The sequence below is a fragment of the Gallus gallus genome, chromosome 21 (assembly GCF_016699485.2).
Source record: "Gallus gallus isolate bGalGal1 chromosome 21, bGalGal1.mat.broiler.GRCg7b, whole genome shotgun sequence".
In the NCBI taxonomy this organism is placed as follows: Eukaryota; Metazoa; Chordata; class Aves; order Galliformes; family Phasianidae; genus Gallus; species Gallus gallus.
Window position 1 is genome coordinate 1404973 of NC_052552.1, and position 23086 is coordinate 1428058.

The following is a 23086-nucleotide window of genomic DNA, read 5'->3' on the forward strand; positions in this document are numbered from 1 at the left end:
GAAGTTCTGGCACATGCAAGTGCTAAAGGGATAATTAAAATATGCCTGGGAGGTTTCATTCCAACTTATTATTACAGCACATGGAAGTTACTATATTTTTTCATGTAAGTTTATTATGCCCCCCACCTGCAGAAGAATCTTTCCATCTGTCACTTTGCGCCTTTGCCAGCACAACCCAAGTGCATGAGCTATGACTTCCCATTACAGAACCACACGTGCCCTACTGAAGCCATACCTCCCCTCTCCAGTTACAGCCCCCCATATCCTGAGAGCTACCAGTGACCATGATGAAACAAGAACAGATGTAAGCTCAGACTAATTTTGAGCCAACTGGAGAACAGCACTGCCTACTGACCACTGTGTTTCTTTTTCATGGAATATAATCATGTGCAGGCAGCAGAATATGGTACATAATCATGTGCAAAGAATGTCTTTAGAAGGAGTAATACAAAATATGCATACAAAATCTAACAAGCTGCTATTTTTCCCTTCCAAGTTTGGAGAGCATTGCTTCAGCAGTCTCAACAACTCCTCACAATCTGAAGCCTGGCGTACCACAGTATTTTGGACAGATAAGTCTGAGCACAGGACTGAGGTAGTGTCTGGCTGGCAGTCTCCAGACAATGTTGGGGGGGGACACAACAAAAACACATGCGCACAAAAAAATCTAATCATCATTCACAGTGTTACACAACATAAGCAACAGAGCACGAACCAGAAAGAGCAAGGAGACAGCATGGCCCAGCCAGAGCCCCTGACCGAGGGACACATGCTCCTACCTGCTTTCTTCAGCAGATGTAGAGCTGTGATGACTCCAATTGTTTGCAAAGGATCACGGTCACCTGGGAAGCCCTGAGCATGGTCATCTTTGCCTCTACCTGCACAGAGAAGTAATGTACTTTTTGTTAGTTAAGAACAAACTTGTTCTAAAAACAAGGGCTATAATATTTTTTTAAAAGAAATGCCCAATGTCCCAGAGCTTTCACTACTGACATGGGGTTTATGCACTCCAGGAAGCAACAAGATGCATATTTGTAACCTTTGAGACACAAAGTATTTACCCACACATTTGCCCTTCTCAAACCAATAGGACCTGTCAGCCACTCACAAACTGCATTACTTGTATCATTTGTAGTTGTTTCCAGGCTAAGCCATGTACCACATGGCCGTGTCTGTCCTCATCAGTGACCAGTCCCACTGCAGCCACCTCTTAACACCACTCACCCCAAGCACGGCATCTCAAGCAAAGCTAAGCTAGTGGACAAATATACATAACTGGGCAGAAACTCTGCAGAAAATACATCATCCTAATGGAAAAAAATCTGTTCACAAAGGTGTTTAGCCGCAGAGCTGACTCCATTTTATATTCCTGGGTATTTAAGCATCAGAGCAGCTTTATTACACACCTAAAAAAAAAATCCAATCCCGTGTTTACCGGAATGGGGAAATGAAGTTTTTCTTTCTCCCATGCCGCCACCTGGTGGCAAATGAGGCTCCAGCTCCTACAGACCAAAAGACACGTTGCACATCTGCACGCGCTTTCCGACTCCAAGCAGCTCGCACACACGCTCGCTGTAGCTGCAGCGGTGCTGGTACGAGGGCAGTACCGGGCAGAACCTCTCGAGCCGGCGTGGCTCTCCCACGGAGAGGTTTCCGTGATAGCTGCGCCCCCTGGTGGCCAAACGTTGCAACACCGACAAGCTGTCCGAGGACTGAAGTTTCACATTCGTGTAACAATCCGACAGCAGTGCTAACTAACTGAACAGGGTTTTGCAGTAAAGCCTTCTGAGTAATAACTACTCCGACAATAGCTATGCACGACTATAGAAATCTACATAGAAAGTTTTCTGCATCGCAGGCCAATCCCTTCTGCCATCATTTCTGGTACTGTTTACATCACAGTAACATACCACGTGCAGGGCTGGGACTTCAGTCTCACTTTACAAAGTTACTGCCAAGAACTACAGAGTAAGAGAGCAGGGGGCTGTCACTTGGCAGTAACCCCTGCCACAGCCCCTGCATCCCCTACTGTGCTAAAAAGCATAGACAGGATAAAATAGTGATAACGTGTGGCAGAACAAACCATTCCTGGTCATAACAAATGAAAACCCGCACAGGCAGGGAACGTGAGATTTCTGGCTAACGTAACTGCATTATGGATTTCTAGCCAAAACTCCACCTGTCTTCACAAACAGGCTACAGAACTACTGCATTTACTTTATTGGTTTTTAACATCTTTCACCTAAAAACAGTGCTTGCATAAGCATAGCTTTACTACCATGATCAGTACTGATCAGTATTTTGCCACAGAATGGGATTCTGCACTAAGCAGTTTTGCAGGTGCAGGGCTGCCTGTGGATGTTTCCCACCGTGAAACATACTTATGCTTCAGAAGCGCCTGTATCCCACATTCTGAGCTCTCAGAGAAGAAATGAGGAGAAGGCATTAGAGGACATGCAGCACTGATGTGATCAAGGCTGTTTCCTGTCAGCGTCAGGTGAAAAAACTGCAGGACAGACTCAGATCCCAGCTGCTGCCTGCAGGAGGACCAGATGGCCACGTTTAAGGCTTGACCACTCAGGTGAGGTTTTGGGAGGGGCAGAGGCTGAGGAGGAGCTCTATACAATTCAGCTAAGAGAACATGTAAGTAACGATTGCTTACCTCATGGGGATAAAGGTGTAAGGCAGTCATGTGAATATATCGAGTAGACATGAACAGGAGCACCTTTAACTTTAAAAAACACGTCACTTCTTTGGAAGACTGACATGTGAGTGCTTTCCAGGGACACAAATGGCCACATATCCCACAGAGCACAGAGGACCCAGAGAAAAGTTGCACACAAATGCATTTTATTTCTCTCTACAGACACAGACGCATACACAGTATGCATGTAAGCCGTAGGGCTGTCCCAGGAATGGGAGAAACACTATCCACCATGAATTACACCACTTAATACAGACAAACAATCATTATTATAATGAAGATGCTAGAAAAAGCATAACTTACACCCAAAATATATAACATTGACAAATCGAGCAGTTTATCTACTCTTTTCTTTAACATAAAGCAGTAACACATTATTTTTCTAAATCGAAAAAGCAGTAAAATAGTAGAAATATTCCACATAGTTTCCTAGCTTCAGTTCATCCGTCACACTTCATGTACTATCAAAGGACTGTCAGAGAAGAAAAATCCAGGACAAAGCAAAAACCGCCTTTGACACAGAACAGGTGATGAGGAAATGGGAGGAAATGGAATTGAATTAAGTGTGCATGAACTGAAGTTGCACATTTATCCTCCAGAATGACTGAGCAAACAAGAGTTACCAGTCAAACCAGAGCAAAGCCAATGGCTCTTACATGCAATGTTAGCAAAATTCTCCTACTGCAATTCTTGCCCATCACAAATGTAACTTATACAAAAATACCCTCCTGCTGAAGACATTTGCCCCCAAAGTGGGCAACACACTGTGTGCTGATCACCAGTACCCACACAGCTTCAATACCACACAACAGAATGACTGAGCTTTTGCCACAAAAGTCAAAAGCACACCATTCTTCTCACACATAAATAAAATACATGGGGAAATAATGCACCCTACAGAAGAGAGGATCAGAGCTGGACTATCAGATGCAGTCAGATTCTTCCTCTGGACTCTAAAAGGCAAAGGTTCACTAAGTGAGAGCTTCCCTGACTACCAGGGCCTCCAGAGAGTACCAGTGTCTTTTGGTGATGCTTGCTTCAGGGTAGTGGGCTTGCTGGGAGAAAAGGAAACCTCTGGAGCAGCTGATTGGCTCTTCTGGAAGTGACTTAGGAGTTTGGTCTGAGTTTCAGTTCGGACTTTGTGAAGAGAGAGGAAATGGAAAGCTTCTTGCAAACACCGAGAATAGCCCTCTCTGAAGTCAAACTGATAGCTTTTATGGAAGGATCCTGAAGCTAGAGAAGGGAATAAAGAGGGAGGGGGAAAAAAAAGTAGTTTAGAGCAATTGTTCATGGCAAGAGATTCACAAAACTGTCACAGATTTATAGCAAATTAGAGGCTGAAGTAAACTTGATACTCACTCTTCATTTGCAGATGGCTCTGCTGCTTTAGGTAGCTGACAGCCATCTCCAAGATGTCGGCTTTCTCCAGCTTGGAGTTGGGTTGGTGTCTCTGGAACTCCTTCTCCAGGAGCAGCTTCAGCTGCTCAATGCTGCTGTTAATCCGGTCACGGCGCATTTTCTCCACCACCGGCTTCCTGAGCTGTAAAAAGCAAAGGGAAAGAGACTCACTATTAGATCCTCTCTGCCATTTCACACTGCTCCTAAGCAACGTGGACCAGTTTCTCAGCTTTTGGAAACTGCTATGAGAACAGCTGAGAGCATGGCTCCAAGCTGCCTTACTGTGTCTGGACTTACTTTGTTTTTCTCCTTTGGTGTCAGCAGGTTGTCGGGCTCCATGAAAACAATGCTGGGAGCCATCTGTCCAAAGAGGGGAAGGACTGTCTCGGAGTGGAAGTCCAGGAGAAATGTGTTGCTGGAAGCTGCCTCGGCCCTGTATTTATACTGTGCAGCCTTCCTGAGAGTCTGTGGGTCTGTAGCTTGGCGGAGTTTCCCACACTCTATGGCCAATCAGAGAGATAGGCAGCACAATAGCAGAAGCATCTATTCTTGCATGCTCCAGTGCCAGTGAATAGCCTGGGGATAATGACCTTCCCCCAGATGAGCAGGTGGGGAGTGCGTGGTACGTGAAAGACCGGGATCAGAATTACGTGTCAGAAGCTGGGAAAGAGCTGGCCTCCAATTGGCAAAGGCTGCTGACTAATGCCAGAGATCAATGGCATTCCCAGCACAGGCCGGCAGCCACGGGTGTGCAGGAAGGAGGCAGCCAGCAGCCGTGGAGGGCAACGAGCTGCCCCGTGCAGGCTGCGTGCGGCCACGCTCCTCCCGCGGATGCAGGAGGCACACGCTAAGCGTGCGCTCATGCAACGCACCCACGAGCAGCTTCTGGCTTCCTGAGATAAAGAGCAGCAGTTCTTTAAGGCTGTTTGTCTTGTTCTCACAGTAAGCCAGGGGTACACCAGTTTTGCCCAAGTGAAACAGAAAACAGCTTTTTCGGTTTGCCACTGCAAAGAAATATCTTTAAATGTAAATACACAGAGTTATCCAAAAAAGTTTCTATTTTGATAATTGTTCTCCTTCCTTGAGATCTTATGTACCGCTTTGGAACACTCCAAAGCCCTGTCACAAGCACTCAATGTTGTTCAAATATCTACAAGATAAATCCAAGAGGAGGAATACCCGAGTTTGGTGATCAGCTTAGTTTCGTATGCTGCTTTCATTTAATCTATGCACAAAGGAGTACAGAACAAATTCACATAGCCCATAAAGTTGTTAGAAGTCAAGATTCTCATTCCTCATTATTTTGCACTGCACAGTGTCTGTTCAAAAACAGTTAACAGTGCTGTTATTTGCATCCTATAAACAAATGCTTTATTTATGAGCTCCAGCCACACACAAACAGCCATAGGGAATGGCAGCAGTGTTTTCTGCATTCTCTACACACGCACCCAAGACCTGCACAGAGAAGGGCTGCAGAAGGGCAGAGCAGGACATGAACCACAGCTGCACCAGCCCCCAATTTGCTCTGGGTGTGCACTATGACCACATCAGTTCAGCTCCCCTTTATGCGTGCTTCAGTGTATCCCTCTGCAAGGACCAATATGGGAATGTGAACTGTCAGATAAATGACTGTAAAGTAATGCTAGGGATTATGTCTGCGGATCTCTTACTGAATCAGTGAGGGTACTACATAAATAACACGTCTACATTAATACAGTTTGTGTGTTCATCTATATACTGATACATGCATATATGTGATCATGCATGTATTTTAATGTGAATGCATATACACATGTCTACATTTCTCTCTGACCCTGCAACTCATGTATTTGTTCGTCCAGGTAAGGCTTAAATGACCTCTTCCAGGATCTGCTGTTCCATCCCCATTGTACTGTTTGTGAATAGGCCCCCTTCTTTGCGTGCAGAGCAGCAGCTGTTGGGCTCTGAGTCTTTTATGTCAAGTTGTGGGAAAGTTTTTGTGACACCATTTCACATGTTCTCCTCAAAGCTTGTGGATTATCTTTGAGCTCATGTAATGCCACCTCTGAAACCAATCTTTTGCTCTGTGAATCCCTCTTGGGGAGATTCTCTGAAAGAGAAACTCCTGAGTACTAACTCATTTTTGAGCTCATTAAGTGCACGAGGAATAAATGTGGCAATGCTGTGACCAGTAGAGTCTGCTCACAATTTTGCTAGAAACAGCTTCAGTTTCCCAGATTAACTCACTAGTAAACAGCTGTAAGAGTTATCATTTCCTCTCGCTGTGCAAGTTGCTCTAACAGGCACCCCAGTTTTAGCCTTACACAGGTGTTCAGTGTCAGACGCCTTCTCTGCAACTACCCCCAGCACAGAACTTTGAAACTCAGGTTCTCAGGAACCTGTGCATTATAGGGTTGCCGCACTGCAGGACTTTTATTCTGGGGGAGGACATATGAACTTTCCATAGCAGAACAGATGTGTGACTTGGGTCTCTTGGTCTGCCCTTGTTTTTCTTGCCACGTGAGTGAGCTCTGCCTGTTTTGGGGATTTGCTATGTGCTGCTGAAGAAGTGTACATGAGAGGGCAGAGGAGCCCAGTGGGGCTGCTGCAGGCTGAACCAGGACAGCTGCTGCTGCCCCCTGCCTTGCCTCACTGCTGCAACACATGGCTCAAGTGAAAAGAGAGTAAGAAAGCAATAATAATCATCACCATCTCTAGAATAATGCTAACAGAGCCAGTGGACTTTACACTAAGGATCATGAATTCTCAATTATACACCTTTTACTATGATTCCAAACATACACAATATTGGATAGAGAACTTACTGGGATCCCAAGATACTGGATGTGGATGTTTGAAATATGGCATGAGTAATGCCCCAGAACCTCTGCCAGATGTTAGCTCTGTAGGGAGACTTAAGGATGCTGCTGCTTTCCCAAGTCTTGATGCCCATTGCCCCCATTGCTTCTCTCCTGATACATGCAGCCCAGATGGCCTTTTGGGAGCAGGGTTTCCCACTAAACACAATGCAGAGGCAAGCACCGTTGCTAATGCGGTTTGTAGTCAGGCACACTTCCTTTGTGACAGGAATGAATATAGTTAAGAAATGGTGTGGGAAACTCTGGTACGCAAACTTCCATGGCAGTATGTTAGAAAGTCATTGAGAATGCCAAAATGCTTGGGAGCAATGGCTCAGAGAACAGGAAAGATAGCAAAATTTAGGAGACCTCATTAAGTGCTTTGTCCTAGAAATCATACTAAGGTTAAAAAATAGAAGAGGTCCGGGTTTTGGAAGTATTCGGGTCCTCACTAAAGCCAAGAGGAACTCTGGCCTCCACAAGGAGCAAAGCAGACTGCAGCATTCAGCCTGTAGGCTTTGTACATCCAAAGCTCCTTTCTCATCTCCTTGTGCACAATTATCCCTCCACCTACAGAGGAATTCATCCAAATTCTAATCAGCAGAATTTGATCCTTAATTTTCCCCTGTCATATATCAGTCCTAGAATCTGGTCTATTCCCTATTTTGTTCCTCAAATCACCCCATAGCAGTTTAGAAGTATTAATGAAGAGCTTCCCCATAGGATTACTGGTATAAAATCTGGGTGAATTTTCATAGTAGCCAAGCTCAGTTCCTGCAGTTTGTGGTCAAAAACTGAATACACATCAGGGGGCTGCAGACACGGATGCCTCAGCTGAGATGCAGCTCCCTTGGGGATCTCTGGCAAGCACCAGCATGACATGTGCACAAAGAAGTCACCAACTCTTCAGGTAACATAAGGTCTGTGTGAATATACAGATCCTCACGGTGCAGGGGAACCATCTCTTGCTCTTAATGCAGTACAGCAAAGAGATGCAAAAACGCCAAAGCTTTGGTGATGGGTGCCTGAATGTGGCCTATACTGGTTGTGTTTTAAAGCTCAGTATTTCCAAGCTTGTTCAAGGAATGGCCACTGACTGACACATGGAGCTAGGGAGCAGTGCCCTGCTGTACCATTACAGGCAATGTGCTGTACTTGTTTTTTCAGTCATTGTGGCAAACAATTTTTTATCAAGTGCAAGCCACTCTTTAGTAAGGAGGCAAGACAGAATATGTGGCTCAGAAGTCTTAGTGTGAGCTGAAACCACCTCTGCTGCCTTCAGAGGGACAGTTCTCTTTGGCCTTACTGGTGGAAGAGCATGGTTCTGCTCCTGCAGCTCATTCCTCAGCCATTTTCTCCCAGCCCTTCCTCACTCTGCTGCTTGGCAGTCCCCTGTTCAGGGCTGTCACAATTTCTGTTTCTCTGCATGGCATTCTTCACTTTCTTCCTTTTACTCAGACCTAATTTTCCCCTTCAGGCAGGTTTTTATAATCTGATTTTTCGTTCTGTCACTCTTTTTCCCGTCTGTCACAGGCAGATGTGGTCTGAGGACAGGAGTGTCTTACAGCCACTCAGACTGTGTGAGTTTGGAGTCCCTTCCAGTTTCCCACACTGCTCTCCTATTCACTGCATTCAGGCAGAGGATAAAGGAAGTGTGCCATGCTACAAGCTGAATTAGAAATGGTGTTTGACTTCCTTTTGTACTTCACAGAAACCTTGCTCTGGGTAGACCATCTGCATAGCACTCACAGTGGAGAAAACCATTGATCAAGGCCTGTCAGCCCAGCTGGGGGAACTTGGGAAAGTAATTCCTTGTGCCACTTCAGTTCTTTAGGGCTTAACATCTGGCTGGAGAGGGAGGCGACAGTTGATGGTTTAACAGTCGTGCTTCCTTTCAAGTTTGGGATGCTGTTTTGATCCCCTATAAGCCTTTCTGAAATCCTGTTTTTAATAACATGGAAAGCATCCACAAGACCAAGAATAATGCACTGGCTTTGCATTTTCAAAGTGCTTTACAAATACCAACTAATGAATTCTCAGCAACCTCCCCTGCAACATAAGGATGTATTATTAGCAAAGCTTTTTACAAAGGTGGAAAATGAGACAGAAAGGAGAAATCAAAATTTCAGTATTCCAGATAGCTTACTAGTTGCAGTCTAGTGGTCCATTTTAGACTTCTGTTTTGCAAAGATGCTCAGAACCCACCTTTGTTTTAATTGGCTTTATTATCTCTGAATAGCTGCCAGCAACCCAGCTTATGGGAGAATAGGGATTACCTGCATGGACCACACTTGGAGCAGTGCCCCTCCTAGCTAAGCAGATGCAAAAGTTCTCCTTTGCACTCAAGTTCAGTAGTGGCTTTCGCAAATGTGATTCAGTACTATTTGTTCAAACCAACAAAATAGCTGAAAAGGAAAACACACTCAAATGCTCAATTAGGAAATACTTAATGATCAAATCAATGGAAATGGACTTGATCTCTCTGGAAAGTAAATCAAGATTTAATTTGTTTATTCATGCTCCTAGGGACCTACCAAAATCTCAGTGTTAAACTGCAGCTGTCCCCAGTCGTAGTGCAGAGCTGTCTGTCAGCACCACCCAGTTCATCCAGCTGCTTCCCAGCAGTTACAGCTATTCTGGGACTGAGGCTCCTCAGAAGAGAGGATACACTGTGCCCTGAATAACATCAACTCTCTGTAAGAAGCTGAACAGAGTTTATAGGAGAATTTCAGGTCTTAGCCAGCTGGGCTGGATGAAACCATGGCTTAGAAATGCAGAAGGATCCATACTGCTGTAGTGAACAAATCCAGTGCTGTGTGTGGCTGCAGTGTTACATGCTGACCACTGTCTATAGCAAAAGATGTCCGGTCAGACAGACCCCAGCAGCAGCTCCTGGGGCTTCGTGTCCGATTCCCATCCACAACCTCAAGCTGCAAATGCTCATGGGTACAAGTGCATGCTGCCAGCTACACAAGGTGGTGTTCCTGGGGTCCCAGTCCTACTTGCAAACCTCTCTGGACTGTTTTTTCTTTAGCGTCAGGCCCTTTCTGTTGCACTAGATTCCCTTGATCCTGAAGTCAGACAATGCGCCTTGCACTATGACATGACAGTGAGGGCAACCAGCTCTACCTTATGTGCAGTTAGTTCCTGCATGTGTCCCTCTGCCAGTCTTCTGGCAAAGGGAAAAAAACAAACAACGTCAAACCAAGCACAGTTCAAACACTCAGCAATCAAATGGGAAGTAAAAATCCATTAAAATACTTCCACTTTTATTATAACTATCAAATAAGTTTTGTTAAATGCCTATGACTTTCTCTTCCGTGTAATCATTTGTTGAAACCCAAAAACAAATCTTCCAGAAACAAAACCAAGAAGTGCAGGAGCTCAGCAGCAGCGGTAGGCTGCTCCCCTCCCTTGGCTGGAGCTGAGCAGGTGACTGCTGGGCTCCAGGTGTTCCTAAGGGCTTTGGAGAGTGCACTGAATTCACTCACCAGAGTTTGGGATGCTTTAGTCTCAAAACTGGCGGCATGTGTGAGCTAAGTGCTGGTCTCAGCATGCTTCCTGAGATGGGAACCGTTTTGTTCCTGAGATCATAGCCAGCAGACCACTAACAAAGTAATTACAGAGCAAGGTGTAGCTGAGTCCCCTGGTAAAGACAGAAGGATAGGATATTTTCTGTGACTGTTTTATATGGGTTGCTGAAGAAGGAGGGTGGTAAACACATAACATGGTGGCTCCCGCGAAGCCTGCTCCCAGGGCAATGTGTTCCTTTGAGACATAATTGATTCCTGCCATCAGGCACCAGCCTGCTCTCCCCCAGGGTCAGCGCTTTCCCACATCCAACCCCATTATCCCACAGACCATGCCTTTTGTACAACACACTCCAGCTATTCATGTGCAAAGCAGCTGTAATCCCCAGACCTTTCAGAGTCAATATACCAGGAAATAATAAATCCCTCTTGTGCACTCTTGAATATGCTGAGAGGTGACTTGTGGGAATTTCAGCTGGGCAGAAAAATAATAAATTCTCCTTAATTTTTAATTATTTTTAATACTCATTGTAGAAAGACTATGTCACTGGGTGTATGACTATTCCAGGGTCAGCCACACATGCAGCTACAGAAATTGCTTTTGCCTCTAACAACCCTGAAAATGCAGATCAAGTTGTCTCATATGTTTCCTAATGATAAAAGTCTACTTATGCACCTGGGAATAACACTACATTAAGTATTCAGGATCTAAAGAAAAACTAATTCAAGAGGTTAAACATGTAGTGAATGTATTTTACAGTAATTAAAGACTTTTTTTTGCCAGGGCTCTGATGTTTAAAGAAGGCATGATAATGCCACACTGGGGTTCCTCTCAAACTCAGTACCCTGTGGAGCAGACCTGTGCCCTGCACACTCCTGCCCACAAAGTTCTGTCCTCAGAACTGTTCCTTCTCCACTTTGCTCTCAGAGGAGTTTGTGAGGGATTCCCAAGCAGTGCCTCTTCTGCCAGGAAAGTACAAGGGCTCTCTAGCACCCATCCAGTTCTTTAACAGGGCTCTGTCAAAACGTCCAGTAGCACTGCTCCCATTTCCCAGGAGAGCACCCTGAGGCACAGCAAAGCAGACCAGCCAGCCAGGGCTGCAGCTGAACTCAGTACTCATCCAGCCACCCCTGAGTGTGAACCAGCATCCCTGCCCCCCTGCCCCACGTCGCCCCTTTCTCCTAGTAAACAGACTCCTGAGTAACTGCTGCCTGCACGGCAAAACGTGCTTTTCAGCCTTACTCAGTGAAAAAGCCGTGTGAGTTCATAGTGCCCTGACAGAAGCACAGGCTCCACAAAGGAGTTATTAGCACCAGGCTGTGTGGGTTTGAATTTCTCTGCGTTTCCCATACTTTTCCCCTATTGATAACATTTCTTGTAGGGACAATAGAAGTGTGCCTTGCAACTACTCACAACATTAGTGATGGTGCTTGAACCTGAATGATTTAAAGGGAAAGAATCCAACTCCCAAAAGACCATCTGGCTATCAGTTATAAGACAGCAATAAAGGTCAGGCCTGCTTCTCAGGAGTCAGGAAAAAGATGTTCTTTGACGCTGAAGAGTCTCTTAAATTTAACCAGCTTGGTACATGCCTACCTGTCACCTCCTAGCTTCAAGGCCAGACACCAGTCCTCACTTGCTAGGAGGGAGAACACAGGACACCAACTTTTGGAGGAAGTCCATTCAAAGGCTACAGAACAAAGGGCAACATCTTATGACAGCCGGCAAAAGCTATGGCATGGTCTCTGAGCTGTATCTTATCTTGTACCATAATCTTTTGACCAGTTCAAAGCGTTCATGAGATGACCTGTCTCCTGGCTTTCCCACAACACAGGAATAAAGGACTCTGAAGACAACATCTGCCCTTAACAAAGAGCTAAGCCCATTCAGGCCCATACAATGAAAACCACGAAGCTGGCTATTTCAGCAACACTTCCCTCCTTCCTGTCAACTTCTTGTTAAACTTGGGCTTCACTTACGGATTTCCAAATAAGAATTTGTCCTTGGCTGTCTTACCTCACATACGCTTTCCTCCACTGTTTCCAATTCCAGATGTTTCCAATTCCTCAGGCATACTCCATGCACAAGCAGCACACTGGGAGATGAGCACACCTCTGCCCCTGCAGGCCAGGCCTCAGGCAACGGGACACAGCGCAACTTTGCTCCAGCAGCTTTTGATGGTTTTCACTGCCGCCTCAATACACACTGCAATCAGATAAAATCAGAGTTGACCTAAAATGTCCACAAAGATTCAGTCATTTTCTTGCCTTTGCCACAAAAGAACATTTGTTTATTTCTTAGTGAAATGTTTCATGCACACAGGAGAAAGCAACACTATCTCCATCTTCCAGATGAGAAAACTGGGTGGGGTTGATATCGTAAAGGTCACACAGAAGGGCAGTGGTGTGCTGGTTGAGCTCTCTTGGCAGGACCAGCCTGCCATGGTGCAGGGGACACTCCTGGGTGGGATGAGAAGATGTCATGCCACAAATCTCCAGTAAGCAGGACAACTGGAGATTGGCCTTGGCGACTCAGTCCCTTGGACAACCTGCCTCTGCCTGCTCAAGCCTGAGGCTATGGGATTGAACCTGGTGCTGCTCTTTAGCTCATCCCAACCATCATGCTTGAAAGAATCTGTATGAAAGACAGAGGATAGAAAAGGAACAAGAAAGAGCTATGGGGTGACCAGGCCAGTTCTGCCTGGATGCACATGCCTGTCTGCAATGAAAGCCGCGCAACACTGTCCGAACAGGGTCATGGTCCCGGTGCGTTAATGGGAAAGAGGCAAACACAGCCTACAGTTTCCATTGGATTCTCATTCCCTCTGTATTAGCTATCCACCATCCTACCACCTGACTTTAGACTCTCCATAGCATTTAGACATGCCAGGCCAACAAACTCGTTGTTTCACCCTGAAAACACATCAGTTCACTCATTACTGCAGCAAAAAAAGCGCAATGACTGCATGGACAAGCACAAACATGCACACATGTCCTGGCAAAGTGCAGCTAGGAGGCTGGCTGGGAAGCGTGCTCTTCAGAAAGAGTAACAAGATGTCCCTGGTGCTGCTGATTTGCACCCTAACAGCGTTCCCCGCCTTCCTTTCCTACCTTCCCCCAAAAGCGTGCCTCCTCCACGCCACAAATGTGACTGGCGCATGCAGGGACTCAGGAACGCTACTGAGCACAGACAACCAGCTGGAGGGTCAGTGTTTTCCCAGATCCCTGGGCAGCCCGGCAAAGCCAGGCTGCACACTCCACCAGTCGGTGTGGGCAGAAGGTTATTCTCTCCAGGGCATTTAGGATCAATGCACCGTGCACTGATGGATGCTTCCCCTATTGTTCAGCAGCGTGCCTGGATTGGCTGAATGGCTGTGGGAAACACCAGCAACCTCGAGACTCACATATCTGCTAAACGCTTCCGTGTATAAATAGAGGTGGTCAGACACTGCCAGAGCACAGCCTCATGCTCAGCACGGCAGCCCACGTGGACAGGCTGCACCCAGGGCTGACAGCACCTGGAATGGCTCCCAGTAACACCCTCATGATCCACATGGATGAGAAACTGCAGCCAAAAGAGAAGAATAAAGTAAGTAAAGCCCTTGACAGGGTCACATTGGTCAGGACTGGTCTGCGCTCTGTGCAAGGCACTGCTTCTGCCAAACAAGCATTACATGGGAAAAGATGAGAGAAGGAGGGAGAAGATGGTCTTGGGGAATACAAATGGGATGATATATAAAATGAATGTGAGTGGGTAACATGTAAGCAGCATGGCAAAGCTCTCCCACCAAAAGGTGTCCTTGAACTTTGTGTGTGTCAGGGAATGGGTCAGAAGGCAAAGTAGGTCAGGCCCCAGAAAATCTCTAATAAGTGCTCCATTTCTTTCACAGCTCAGGAAGCCGGTGGTGGAGAAAATGCGCCGTGACCGGATTAACAGCAGCATTGAGCAGCTGAAGCTGCTCCTGGAGAAGGAGTTCCAGAGACACCAACCCAACTCCAAGCTGGAGAAAGCTGATGTCCTGGAGGTGGCCGTCAGCTACCTGAAGCAGCAGAGCCAGCTGCAGGAGCCAGGTGAGCACATAACACCATCGCATCACTTGCTCCCACGGGCACCTGCTGTCCCAGAGATCCCTAGGCTGCCCCCACCCCCAGATCAAGGCCCACAGTCAAGGCTCACGGACTCAGGCTCCTGAAAGAAGCTTCAAGCATAAGCTGCCACTGCCCCGTGCTTGGGCAACAATCTTAACTCACTCTATTTGCCTTTTTTTCTTTTCTAGCATTCATTCACAAGAACCCAGAACAGGACTTCAACAGCGGATACCTGCGGTGCTTAAGGGAAGCGATGCATTTTCTATCCTACTATGAACCCAGGAAGGAAACTCAGGCCCAGCTGATCAAGCACTTCTGCAAAGCTCAGATGGGTGCGGATGTCACGCGCTCTCCCACCACGCACAGTGCGCCTTGCTCACCCTGTGTGTTTGCCAGAAAGCAGCCTGCCCACAAAACTGCCCACAAAACCGCCCAGAAAACTGCAGCAGCAGCTCATACCATCTGGAGACCCTGGTAGACCTGCTGATGAACTTGGCTTTATTCCTATGTTTTGCTAAAAAGAAAAAAAATTAGAGGGACTTGTGATTTAACAGTCCCTCTTCAAAGTAGGAAACACTGCTTTCCAAAGGTGGGAGGGGGAAGGCTTTGTTTTTCTGTTATGAGAAATGAAGGTCGCTAAGTAGTATCCCTTCACACTGAAGGACTGTGTGTGTATCTTGTAGCAGATTTGCTGCTCCTGCCGGCTGAGCTCCGCAGCAACCTGGAGCTGAAGCCCTTCGCTTCCACCTCACCTCCTGGCTGCTGAGCCCACGGCTGTCAGTGGAAATCCCTCTATGAACTCCCTGGGTCACTGGTTCAAGTGCTGCATTGTCTGCACACAATGTCCCGACCTTCCTAAAGAAGGAGCACTTCTGAGAATGTACTTTGTATCATAAAGCCAGCACTGAGCTCTCCTTCTGAGTGAAAGATGTTATTCAGAATCGCTGATGCTTCTGAAGTTCCTATGCTGTTCATAGCACAATTTCTTACAGATCGTTATTATGATAACAGATAGAGTAGGGAAAATTCTCTTAATATGCAGTATGTGCTGCTCTCCGAGGAGCGATAATCGATGCCTTTTGTAAAGGAAATACCTGTAATATATCTTGGGTGAGGGTGGGGGAGGAAGGGAGGCAATCAGTACTGTACAAAGCATTTTGCTGAACATGCTAAAGAGCTTAAGAGGCTTTTATAAAGTTGTGATGTATTCATCCTGTGCGATGCTCAACTTCGGTGTCTTCGCTGTACAATACAATAAAAATGGTTTTAGTCCATAATCCTTTGGTTTTAAATGATTAAAATGGATAATGCTCTGGGGCTCAACGCTGCAGGCAGACCCCTGCAGCAGGGAAGCTAGCAGAGATGCCATTTCCGAGCCCTTCGTTCCAGGACGTAGTTCATATCTGCGGCATACACTTGGCAGAGCAGGATTTCAGATCCTGCAGAGGCATCTCCAGGAGAAGCAATCAGAACCAAAGCTGGAGGTGAAAGAAGGGGGCAAACTGAGTGGTGTAGCCCCAGGTACTCAACAGCAACCTATCTGGACCTCAGCAAATCACTTATCTCACAACCAGTTTATTCCCCCTCATTCCTCATTAATTTGCTCACCAATCTGAGCTCAGTTCCTTGCCTTCTGTCCAATTAAGAGGTGGTAACACTCAAAACAATGGCTAAAAGGACAGATAATTCGATAGCAATCAAAGATTAAAACAGTATTTCCTCTCCTAAATCATTTCCCCATCATCTTCACTTCTTTTCTTTCCCTGACACCTACCCAGGGGTCCAAAACACACCAGGAATGGGGTCTGTGCCTCGGGAGCTGAAAAACACCCCCAGGCTTCAGAGTGCTCCCGCCAAAGAGACGCTTTCTCTGCCGCCTCTCTTTTACATGGTCCTCCCTTGTTTTTCTCACCCCAGCTCAATTCAGCACACAAATCTGGCATATCCTCTTACAGGAGATTTACAAGAGGCTGCCTACACGCCTTGCACCAGCTGGGCGCCCCAAGCTAAGTGGGATTTGCAGAGGCACAGTGCCCACATGCAGCCTGCGCTCCAGTGCCACCAACCCTGGGCAGGTCCCTGGGCACGGAGCACACGGGTCAAACTCAGATCATCCAAGCTGATAAAACCCAACTGTTTGCAAGCCCTGCTACCTGCGCCTGGCCGGCACCTGACCTGTGATGGAGCCCTTGCCACCTCAGCACCTCACAACCTTTTGCTGTACCTCATTATGGCCGCACGGCCCCTTTGGGTTCTTACTTTACACAGAACACACAGCCAGGTGAGAGCTGTTCATGCACCTGCCATGAAGTACAAGGTGGGTTTCTGGTACCGTTGTGCAATTCACCAGGGCTGATACCAGTGCTGAGACAGATCTGTTTTCCCTAACGAGATATGCAATAATTCAGAGGAGATATTCTTAGCTTTACTGGTTGCTTAGTGATGGTGAAAAGTCACCACCTTGCTGCGCTCAACCTGCCTTTGTCAATTAGTACAAGCCTCTGCATCCCAACGAAACTCAAGCTGTTCATCCACGCCTGTGTATTTTTAAAGCACACCCAATTAAGGCAGCGAGCAGCCAGGGGCCGGGGCAGCTCCGACCCTCTGCCTGCAGTGAGCCGTGCTGGGCAGCACGAGGAAGGCGGCCCACGGTCTGTGCCGGCTGTGCACGCAGCCGTCCTGCTCCCGGCCTGCCAGAGGCTGCGGGCTTCACCTCCCCAATTACTGGTGAGCAAAAAGCCAGACCTCCGCTTTCACCCTTCCCAGCAAAGCAAAGGTTATGTTTACAATTTATTAATTATTATCACTTATAATAATTGAATGCAAAGCTTCTTATTGCTCCTCTGTCCCCTGGGGTTACGCTCCCCTGCCCCAACACATTCCCGCCCCTCGGGAAGATGTTGTTTATTATGCTGATCCCACAGCCCAGGAATACTCTCCTGACAAAGCCCCTATTAACCTCAGAGTGTGGGCCTGAGTTTCTCAGAGTTTCCCACACTTTCTTCCCCATTTATGACATTCAAAGGGACCACAAAGGAAGCGTGCCTCACAACAGCCTGCATTAGTGACGCTTTTTGGCTCCGCATTGTGGTGACCAGCAATTCCTGTCCTGATAGGCCATCTGGAGCGCTATTTTCCCAAGGAGCACATTGATCGATCAGTATTATGTGAGCCCTTTTAAAACTTGGGAACGTTATGCTCTTTGACACTAAATAGGTGTCTTGAGAGGGGTTGTCAGAAAGATTTTAAACCATTTATGGAAGGCATAGAAAAAAAATTGTAATTATTTCTTTAAAAACACCATCAAAAGCATTTCTGAGAGAGGCTGCCATGGATATAGGAAATGGTCTAAAATGAAGATGCTCTATGGAAAGGCAAGGTGTAAGCCAGCAAGCCATGTGCACGAAGCACAGCCGCGGGCACACAGCAGCGTGTGGCTCCAGCAGCACCACTCAGCCTGTGCCAACATCGCCACCTCCCAGCAGAAGCAGAGCTCCATGGCCCAGCGGTGCTCCAGCTGTTAGGATATGGATGACCTCATGGGTGGTTTTGCAACTCATGACCACAACGAGACCGACAGAGGAACCACTAAGAAAGCAATAGTGGGTACACAGTACGGCTGCTGCTTCTCAACAGTGGGCCTACACAGCACATCAACCTCTGAGGAAAGGAATTACTGTGTCACATTCAGCCAGCTCTACATACCTGGCAATGTGGGGGACACGTTTCTACTAACCCTGCTTCTGAGCCCCACTGCCAGCCTTCCTCCTGGCTCCACACAACAGAGGCACAGATCCCTGGCAGAGAGGGGATGAGGGCCTGGACCACCAACAGGTGTCAGTGGGACAGACCAGGAGCTGACAGCTGGATTTCAAGAGCCCCAGCTGAGCAGACTGCTTACAGAGGCTTTAGCAGAGCAATCCGTCTGCCTCCAGCACAGGAGTTCTTTCCTTACTGAAGCACTTCCAGAGAGCACATCCCACACGGGATGCACACTAGGGACACTCCAGGGAATTCCTTAACCTGAAATTCATGTGGGAAGTATCTTGTTGCCAGTAAGCCTCCAGACCTCAATAATCAAAACAAACTTTAGGGAAAAAAGAAATAAAAAGAGAGAGAGGGCGCCTTGTTTCTCTTTTATTCCTCCCAATCTACCAGGGTAGGTGAGGCAGATCTGCTGCCCTTTCGGGGGGAGGGAAGCTGGGGCTCAAGCCATGGGGGCTGTTGTTTTGTGCACGCTGCAAGGCAGCCTGCCTGGTTCACCATTCACATCAGATGGTGCGAGCCCGTAATTCCAAGGGTTTCCCACATTGCCCCATTCACGGTGTTAAACTGCCAACAAAAGAAGTGTGCCTCGGTGGGTCCCGAGCAGAAAGCTAACGCCTGCTGCACCATCTGCCCGCGCCGAGGAAGGGATAATGCTTTAATCAGCATGAGCTGGTTTAGCCCTTGGGAGCCATGGGACGTCGGTGATGGGATGGCATTATTTAAAATCACTCACTTCATATCTCCAGAACTGAAAATTGGGTCACAGCTTCCCTCCCACCTCGCTGAGCCCTTTGCTGTTGGGCCATCCTGCAGGCCACAGCCATCCTGCGTGGGCCCAGAGCTGCACAGCACTCCCAGAACAGAGCAAGGATGTACAGCAGGATTACCCCGGGTGCAAGTAACAGTGCCAGCCACACGCTGAGAAAATAATGCTGGGAGCTGATTTCCACCAGGACTCACACTCTCTGCTCAGCAATAGGTTTTTGCCAACCATCGGCAATGAAAACAGGTTGTGGCCTTGCTGACAGCAATGCTGAGGGCAGGGAAGCAGGCTGACTGCAGCTGGCACAGGAAATGAAAGGTTTCCTCATCAGTTTTGAAAGATTGGCAGAGGAAACAGAGAGGGCTTCCACAGACACTGCTGTAGTGAGAAATGGGTACTCAAGCACTAACAGTGCCGGCCTGGCTTTGCTCCCTGTGCTCAGAGCCAGCCTCTGACCTTGCATTTGCAAGGGCACAACTGCCCTGCATGCTCCGTATTGGACAGAGCTGGGGCAGCGGGCCCAGAACCTGTAGCTGCCTCGAAAACATCTCAGAAAGGCAGCTTTAGCCCAGATCCTGCCTGCTCCCTTCTGCTTCCTTGCCTGCCCTGTAATGCACAAGGCAAATGTTGGAAGGGAGTCCCAGGGTATCCTAGCAGCTGTGCTTACATCCAGCAAATAGGGTAACACACATAAACTGACAGCAAGAACTGACCTTCCGCTACACCTCAGCTGTCTGTACAGGGAAGCTATATTTAGGGGCTTTGCTTAGAGGCTCAGAACCAAGGGAACAGGGAGGCATTTGCAAAGTGCCGTGAAATCAAATGGGACGCATTTGGGAAAGGCCTCATAATCATTACATGCCACGGGCTGCCATAGGAGAGCCCAGATTATCCAAACAAAGCAAGGAAGAGCTCTTAATATACCTTACAGAGGGACTTGACACATTTAAACAGGGGAAAGGAAAATATTTCAAGCTAACAGCTTAGAGCAAGTTGTTTCAAGGGTTCTTCCCCTGATTTCCATCAGTAGTTGTCTAAAAATTATCTGGTACTGTATTCATCTAAGCACGGTTTAATGTCAATGAAAGGGTTTACTCCCTCTAATTCTGCATCTTTTCCTTTTCAATCTCTCTTTTGGTCATGGGGACACAGCATTATCTCTTCCTGGGATCAGTCTTCTGTGCTTAATTTCAGCACAGCCTGGGAAAAGGCAGCACATTGAGATGTCGACGTTCCCAACATCAGGCAGAAGTTGGATTATAATGATGGCAAACGCTTTCCCACGTTCTTAACCCAGCTCCCTCATGCCAGGCCCTATTGTGTCACACACTCCTCAGTCCACCTGCTCCTCTGGGAGCAGGGTATTATCCCCAGGCAATTCACAGTCAATTTACCATGCTGTAATAGATGCTGTCCCTATTGTCCCGGGGCACACATGGATTGGCTATCGACTGTGGGAAACTCAAAGTAGCTTTGGACCCATACATTTGTATGCAGCTCCTGCGTATAAATAGAGGAACTCTGCACTGCTCTCCCCACCAGCCAACAGCCAGCTTCGTGCTGACAGCAGCTCTCGGATAATGGCACCCAGCGCTCTCTCCCTGGAAATCCTGACACCCAAAGAGAAGAACAGAGTAAGTATCCACTCTGACTGCAAGGGCACATAGCTGAGAAGGGCTGAGCCTCTTTAGCAGCGGAAGACATAGAGATGGAAGGGGAAAATCTTGTCACTAACTGTCCTCCTGCTTTGTGTTACAGCTCAGAAAACCCATTGTAGAGAAACTGCGTCGCGATAGGATTAACAGCAGCATTGAGCAGCTGAAGCTGCTCCTGGAGAAGGAGTTCCAGAGACACCAACCCAACTCCAAGCTGGAGAAAGCCGACATCCTGGAGATGACTGTCAGCTACCTGAAATACAGCCGAGGTGAGCGCACACCCTGATCCCTGACTCCTTGCTGCCCTTGCTTTCTGGCACAACACCCGTCCGAGTCTGCCTGCCTAACGCTTCTTTCCTCATCTCCTCTTTCAGCTTTTGCAGCCTCTGCCAAAAGCCTACAGCAGGATTACTGCGAAGGGTATGCCTGGTGCCTCAAAGAAGCTCTGCAATTCCTGTCTCTCCATTCAGCAAACACAGAAACTCAGATGAAGCTGATCTGCCATTTCCAGAGGTCACAAGCAATGCCCAAGGACTCCGGTTCTCCTTCTGCATCCACTTCCACTCACCAGCCCTCAGCAAAACAAACACCAGTGAAGCCTTCCTGCAACCTCTGGAGGCCTTGGTAGGCCAAGAGCACGCTCACCATCACCTGGACACTGGTGCACATTCCAGAGGAGACTACGACTTGCTACAGAAGTCCCCCTACTCCTCTCACCAGTAGGAAAAAATGTTTTCCTTCTGCAGAGCATTACTGCGTGTGGATGCCTGCTTCCCTTCTTCCAGAAGGACCGAAATGTTCCCACCATGTGGAGAGAAAGTTATTCTGAAGGAATGCAGGACGTAACCCTCCTGCTAGGAGGACCGAGTCGTTCAGAGAGGAACGCCGACTGTTCTTAACCTTAGTGAGGTTGCACGGGTACATCTGTTAAGAAAGCTATATCCGCTGAGATGTTCAGGTCAGCGTTTTCAGGTGTCCGCTCAGCAGCAGCCCCCCCTGCCTCCTGCCCTGCTCGGGGCCCCCACACCGCCTGCACCTGAGCCACAGGCTGCAGCTGGGGCTGGGCTAAGCGCACACACGTGAAAACCTGGCTGCCAGCAGGTTCTATGATATTTGTAGACTGTACTGAGCATGCTCCAGAAATGGCTAAACCATAACTCAAGCTGTGTAGAGGAAATTCCTCGGGATGTCTTGCTCGCAAAGTCAGAGTGCTGTTTGTGAGGTTCAGGATATGTATGCCTTTTATAAAGGCAAGAGCTCCTTCTAATATCCTTATAGGAATGAAAGTTACGGCTGTGTTGTCGATTTTACATGAAATATTTATCAGTCTTTTATGAAAGGCAGTTGTACAAATTATATTTACTGATTGGTACCCCCAGAGGGGAGAATGTCAAATCAGTGCTGTCCTTGGAGGATGTTATGATGTTACGTGCGAGCTGCACCATTGCATAACTTGTGTGAGAAACCATCCTGAATTCAGGGGTTGCACAAACTTTCATCAAAGCAAAAACAAATAAAATTGAGTTAAGAAAGAATAACTTGCTGGATTTATTGAGTGATTTGCATAGCTGATTTCCCTGCAGCTCCTGGCTCACCCTCGGTTTGTGAGCTAAAGAGGCAGATTTTGGTACAACAAAACCACGCAGAGCTGGAAGCAGCTGTCACTGCTCCACATCCACCCAAACCCCCAGCACTGCTTTCCAGGAATGAACACAAAGCTCCACATTAACCAACGGAGCTCTCGATATGAGACAAAACCAGAGGCCTCCCCACTCCGCAAGTGGTTTGGAAGCTCAGAGCCGCATTTGTCAGGGAGGTCACAGCAAGGGCAAAGGGGGACGCCACACCCACCTCGCAACACACCATCCATGTGCCTAACAGACGCACTGTGCTAAGGCGCTCCGTGCTGTGTTCAGTGTCCCGTGTGAGTCACCAACTGGGCTGAGCCGTGGCGCTGTGAACCTGCGGCTTTCTGCACACCGGGCAGCAGCTGCAGCCGCTCAGACCGCTGCACACACCGGGTAGAAACCAGCAGGGCTACCACACAGCTGAGGGCCATAAAGGGAGCACAGGCCTCGGCTGCATGGATGCAACGCAGCCCAGCCCCCCGTGTGGGGAAAGGAGCTTTACACAAACAGTACTTGCTGCCAGAAAGCAGCAGCCAATACAGCCCCGACAACACTCCTGCTGCCTGGGCTTACCTGCGGCCCACCAGAGACGAAGAAGGTCCACAGGGGCTGATGTAACAGCATCGATCCCCGCACGGCGCAGCACCGTGGCGACGCTGCCACGCTCCCCTCAGCACTGAGGCGAGAAGAGGCGCGAGAGCGACCGTTACTACG

The 23086-nt window shown here is 47.8% G+C and overlaps 4 protein-coding genes across 6 annotated transcripts in view; 2 read left to right on the forward strand and 2 right to left on the reverse strand.

Moving 5' to 3' along the window:
* Positions 1 to 23050, reverse strand: part of PRDM16 (PR/SET domain 16) — a 398575-nt gene extending 375525 nt beyond the window's left edge. For both annotated transcript variants that reach the window (XM_025142614.3, XM_004947378.5), the window contains exons 1-3: positions 22946 to 23050; positions 12487 to 12675; positions 780 to 878 (exon numbers count right to left, since the gene is read on the reverse strand). The gene's annotated coding sequence lies outside the window, so the exon portion shown is untranslated. The remainder of the gene's footprint in view (positions 1 to 779; positions 879 to 12486; positions 12676 to 22945) is intronic.
* Positions 2834 to 23050, reverse strand: LOC419390 (hairy and enhancer of split 5-like). 2 transcript variants are annotated; one of them, XM_025142499.3, is made up of 5 exons: positions 22946 to 23050; positions 12487 to 12675; positions 4400 to 4602; positions 4064 to 4244; positions 2834 to 3937 (listed from the first exon to the last, which is right to left on the reverse strand). In XM_025142499.3, the coding sequence occupies exons 3-5, from the start codon at positions 4460 to 4462 to the stop codon at positions 3696 to 3698; spliced, it is 486 nt and encodes a 161-aa protein (XP_024998267.2). In that variant the 5' UTR covers positions 4463 to 4602; positions 12487 to 12675; positions 22946 to 23050; the 3' UTR covers positions 2834 to 3695. The 2 variants fall into 2 exon arrangements, with proteins under 2 accessions (XP_024998267.2, NP_001264810.1); NM_001277881.1 differs by lacking the exons at positions 12487 to 12675; positions 22946 to 23050 and having other exon boundaries at positions 2836 to 3937; positions 4400 to 4498.
* On the forward strand, positions 13928 to 15835 carry LOC107057363 (transcription factor HES-5-like). The gene is made up of 3 exons (XM_015302395.4): positions 13928 to 14058; positions 14360 to 14540; positions 14747 to 15835. The coding sequence occupies exons 1-3, from the start codon at positions 13936 to 13938 to the stop codon at positions 15034 to 15036; spliced, it is 594 nt and encodes a 197-aa protein (XP_015157881.3). The 5' UTR covers positions 13928 to 13935; the 3' UTR covers positions 15037 to 15835.
* HES5 (hes family bHLH transcription factor 5) lies at positions 20627 to 22040 on the forward strand. The gene is made up of 3 exons (NM_001012695.2): positions 20627 to 20723; positions 20848 to 21013; positions 21119 to 22040. Exons 1-3 carry the CDS (start codon positions 20670 to 20672, stop codon positions 21370 to 21372), a joined length of 474 nt encoding a protein of 157 aa, NP_001012713.1. The 5' UTR covers positions 20627 to 20669; the 3' UTR covers positions 21373 to 22040.
* Positions 23051 to 23086: the final 36 nt, after the last annotated feature.

Bases quoted from the DNA above. Each gene is read 5' to 3' on its own strand.
- HES5 (NM_001012695.2), top strand. From the start codon at position 20,670: ATGGCACCCAGCGCTCTCTCCCTGGAAATCCTGACACCCAAAGAGAAG. The intron at 20,724-20,847 runs GTAAGTATCCAC...TTTGTGTTACAG, and splicing joins CACCCAAAGAGAAGAACAGA to CTCAGAAAACCCATTGTAGA. The intron at 21,014-21,118 runs GTGAGCGCACAC...CTCCTCTTTCAG, and splicing joins CTACCTGAAATACAGCCGAG to CTTTTGCAGCCTCTGCCAAA.
- LOC107057363 (XM_015302395.4), top strand. From the start codon at position 13,936: ATGCTCAGCACGGCAGCCCACGTGGACAGGCTGCACCCAGGGCTGACA. The intron at 14,059-14,359 runs GTAAGTAAAGCC...TTTCTTTCACAG, and splicing joins AGCCAAAAGAGAAGAATAAA to CTCAGGAAGCCGGTGGTGGA. The intron at 14,541-14,746 runs GTGAGCACATAA...TTTCTTTTCTAG, and splicing joins GAGCCAGCTGCAGGAGCCAG to CATTCATTCACAAGAACCCA.
- LOC419390 (XM_025142499.3), bottom strand. From the start codon at position 4,462: ATGGCTCCCAGCATTGTTTTCATGGAGCCCGACAACCTGCTGACACCA. The intron at 4,245-4,399 runs GTAAGTCCAGAC...TGCTTTTTACAG, and splicing joins CACCAAAGGAGAAAAACAAA to CTCAGGAAGCCGGTGGTGGA. The intron at 3,938-4,063 runs GTGAGTATCAAG...TCCCTTCTCTAG, and splicing joins GAGCCATCTGCAAATGAAGA to CTTCAGGATCCTTCCATAAA.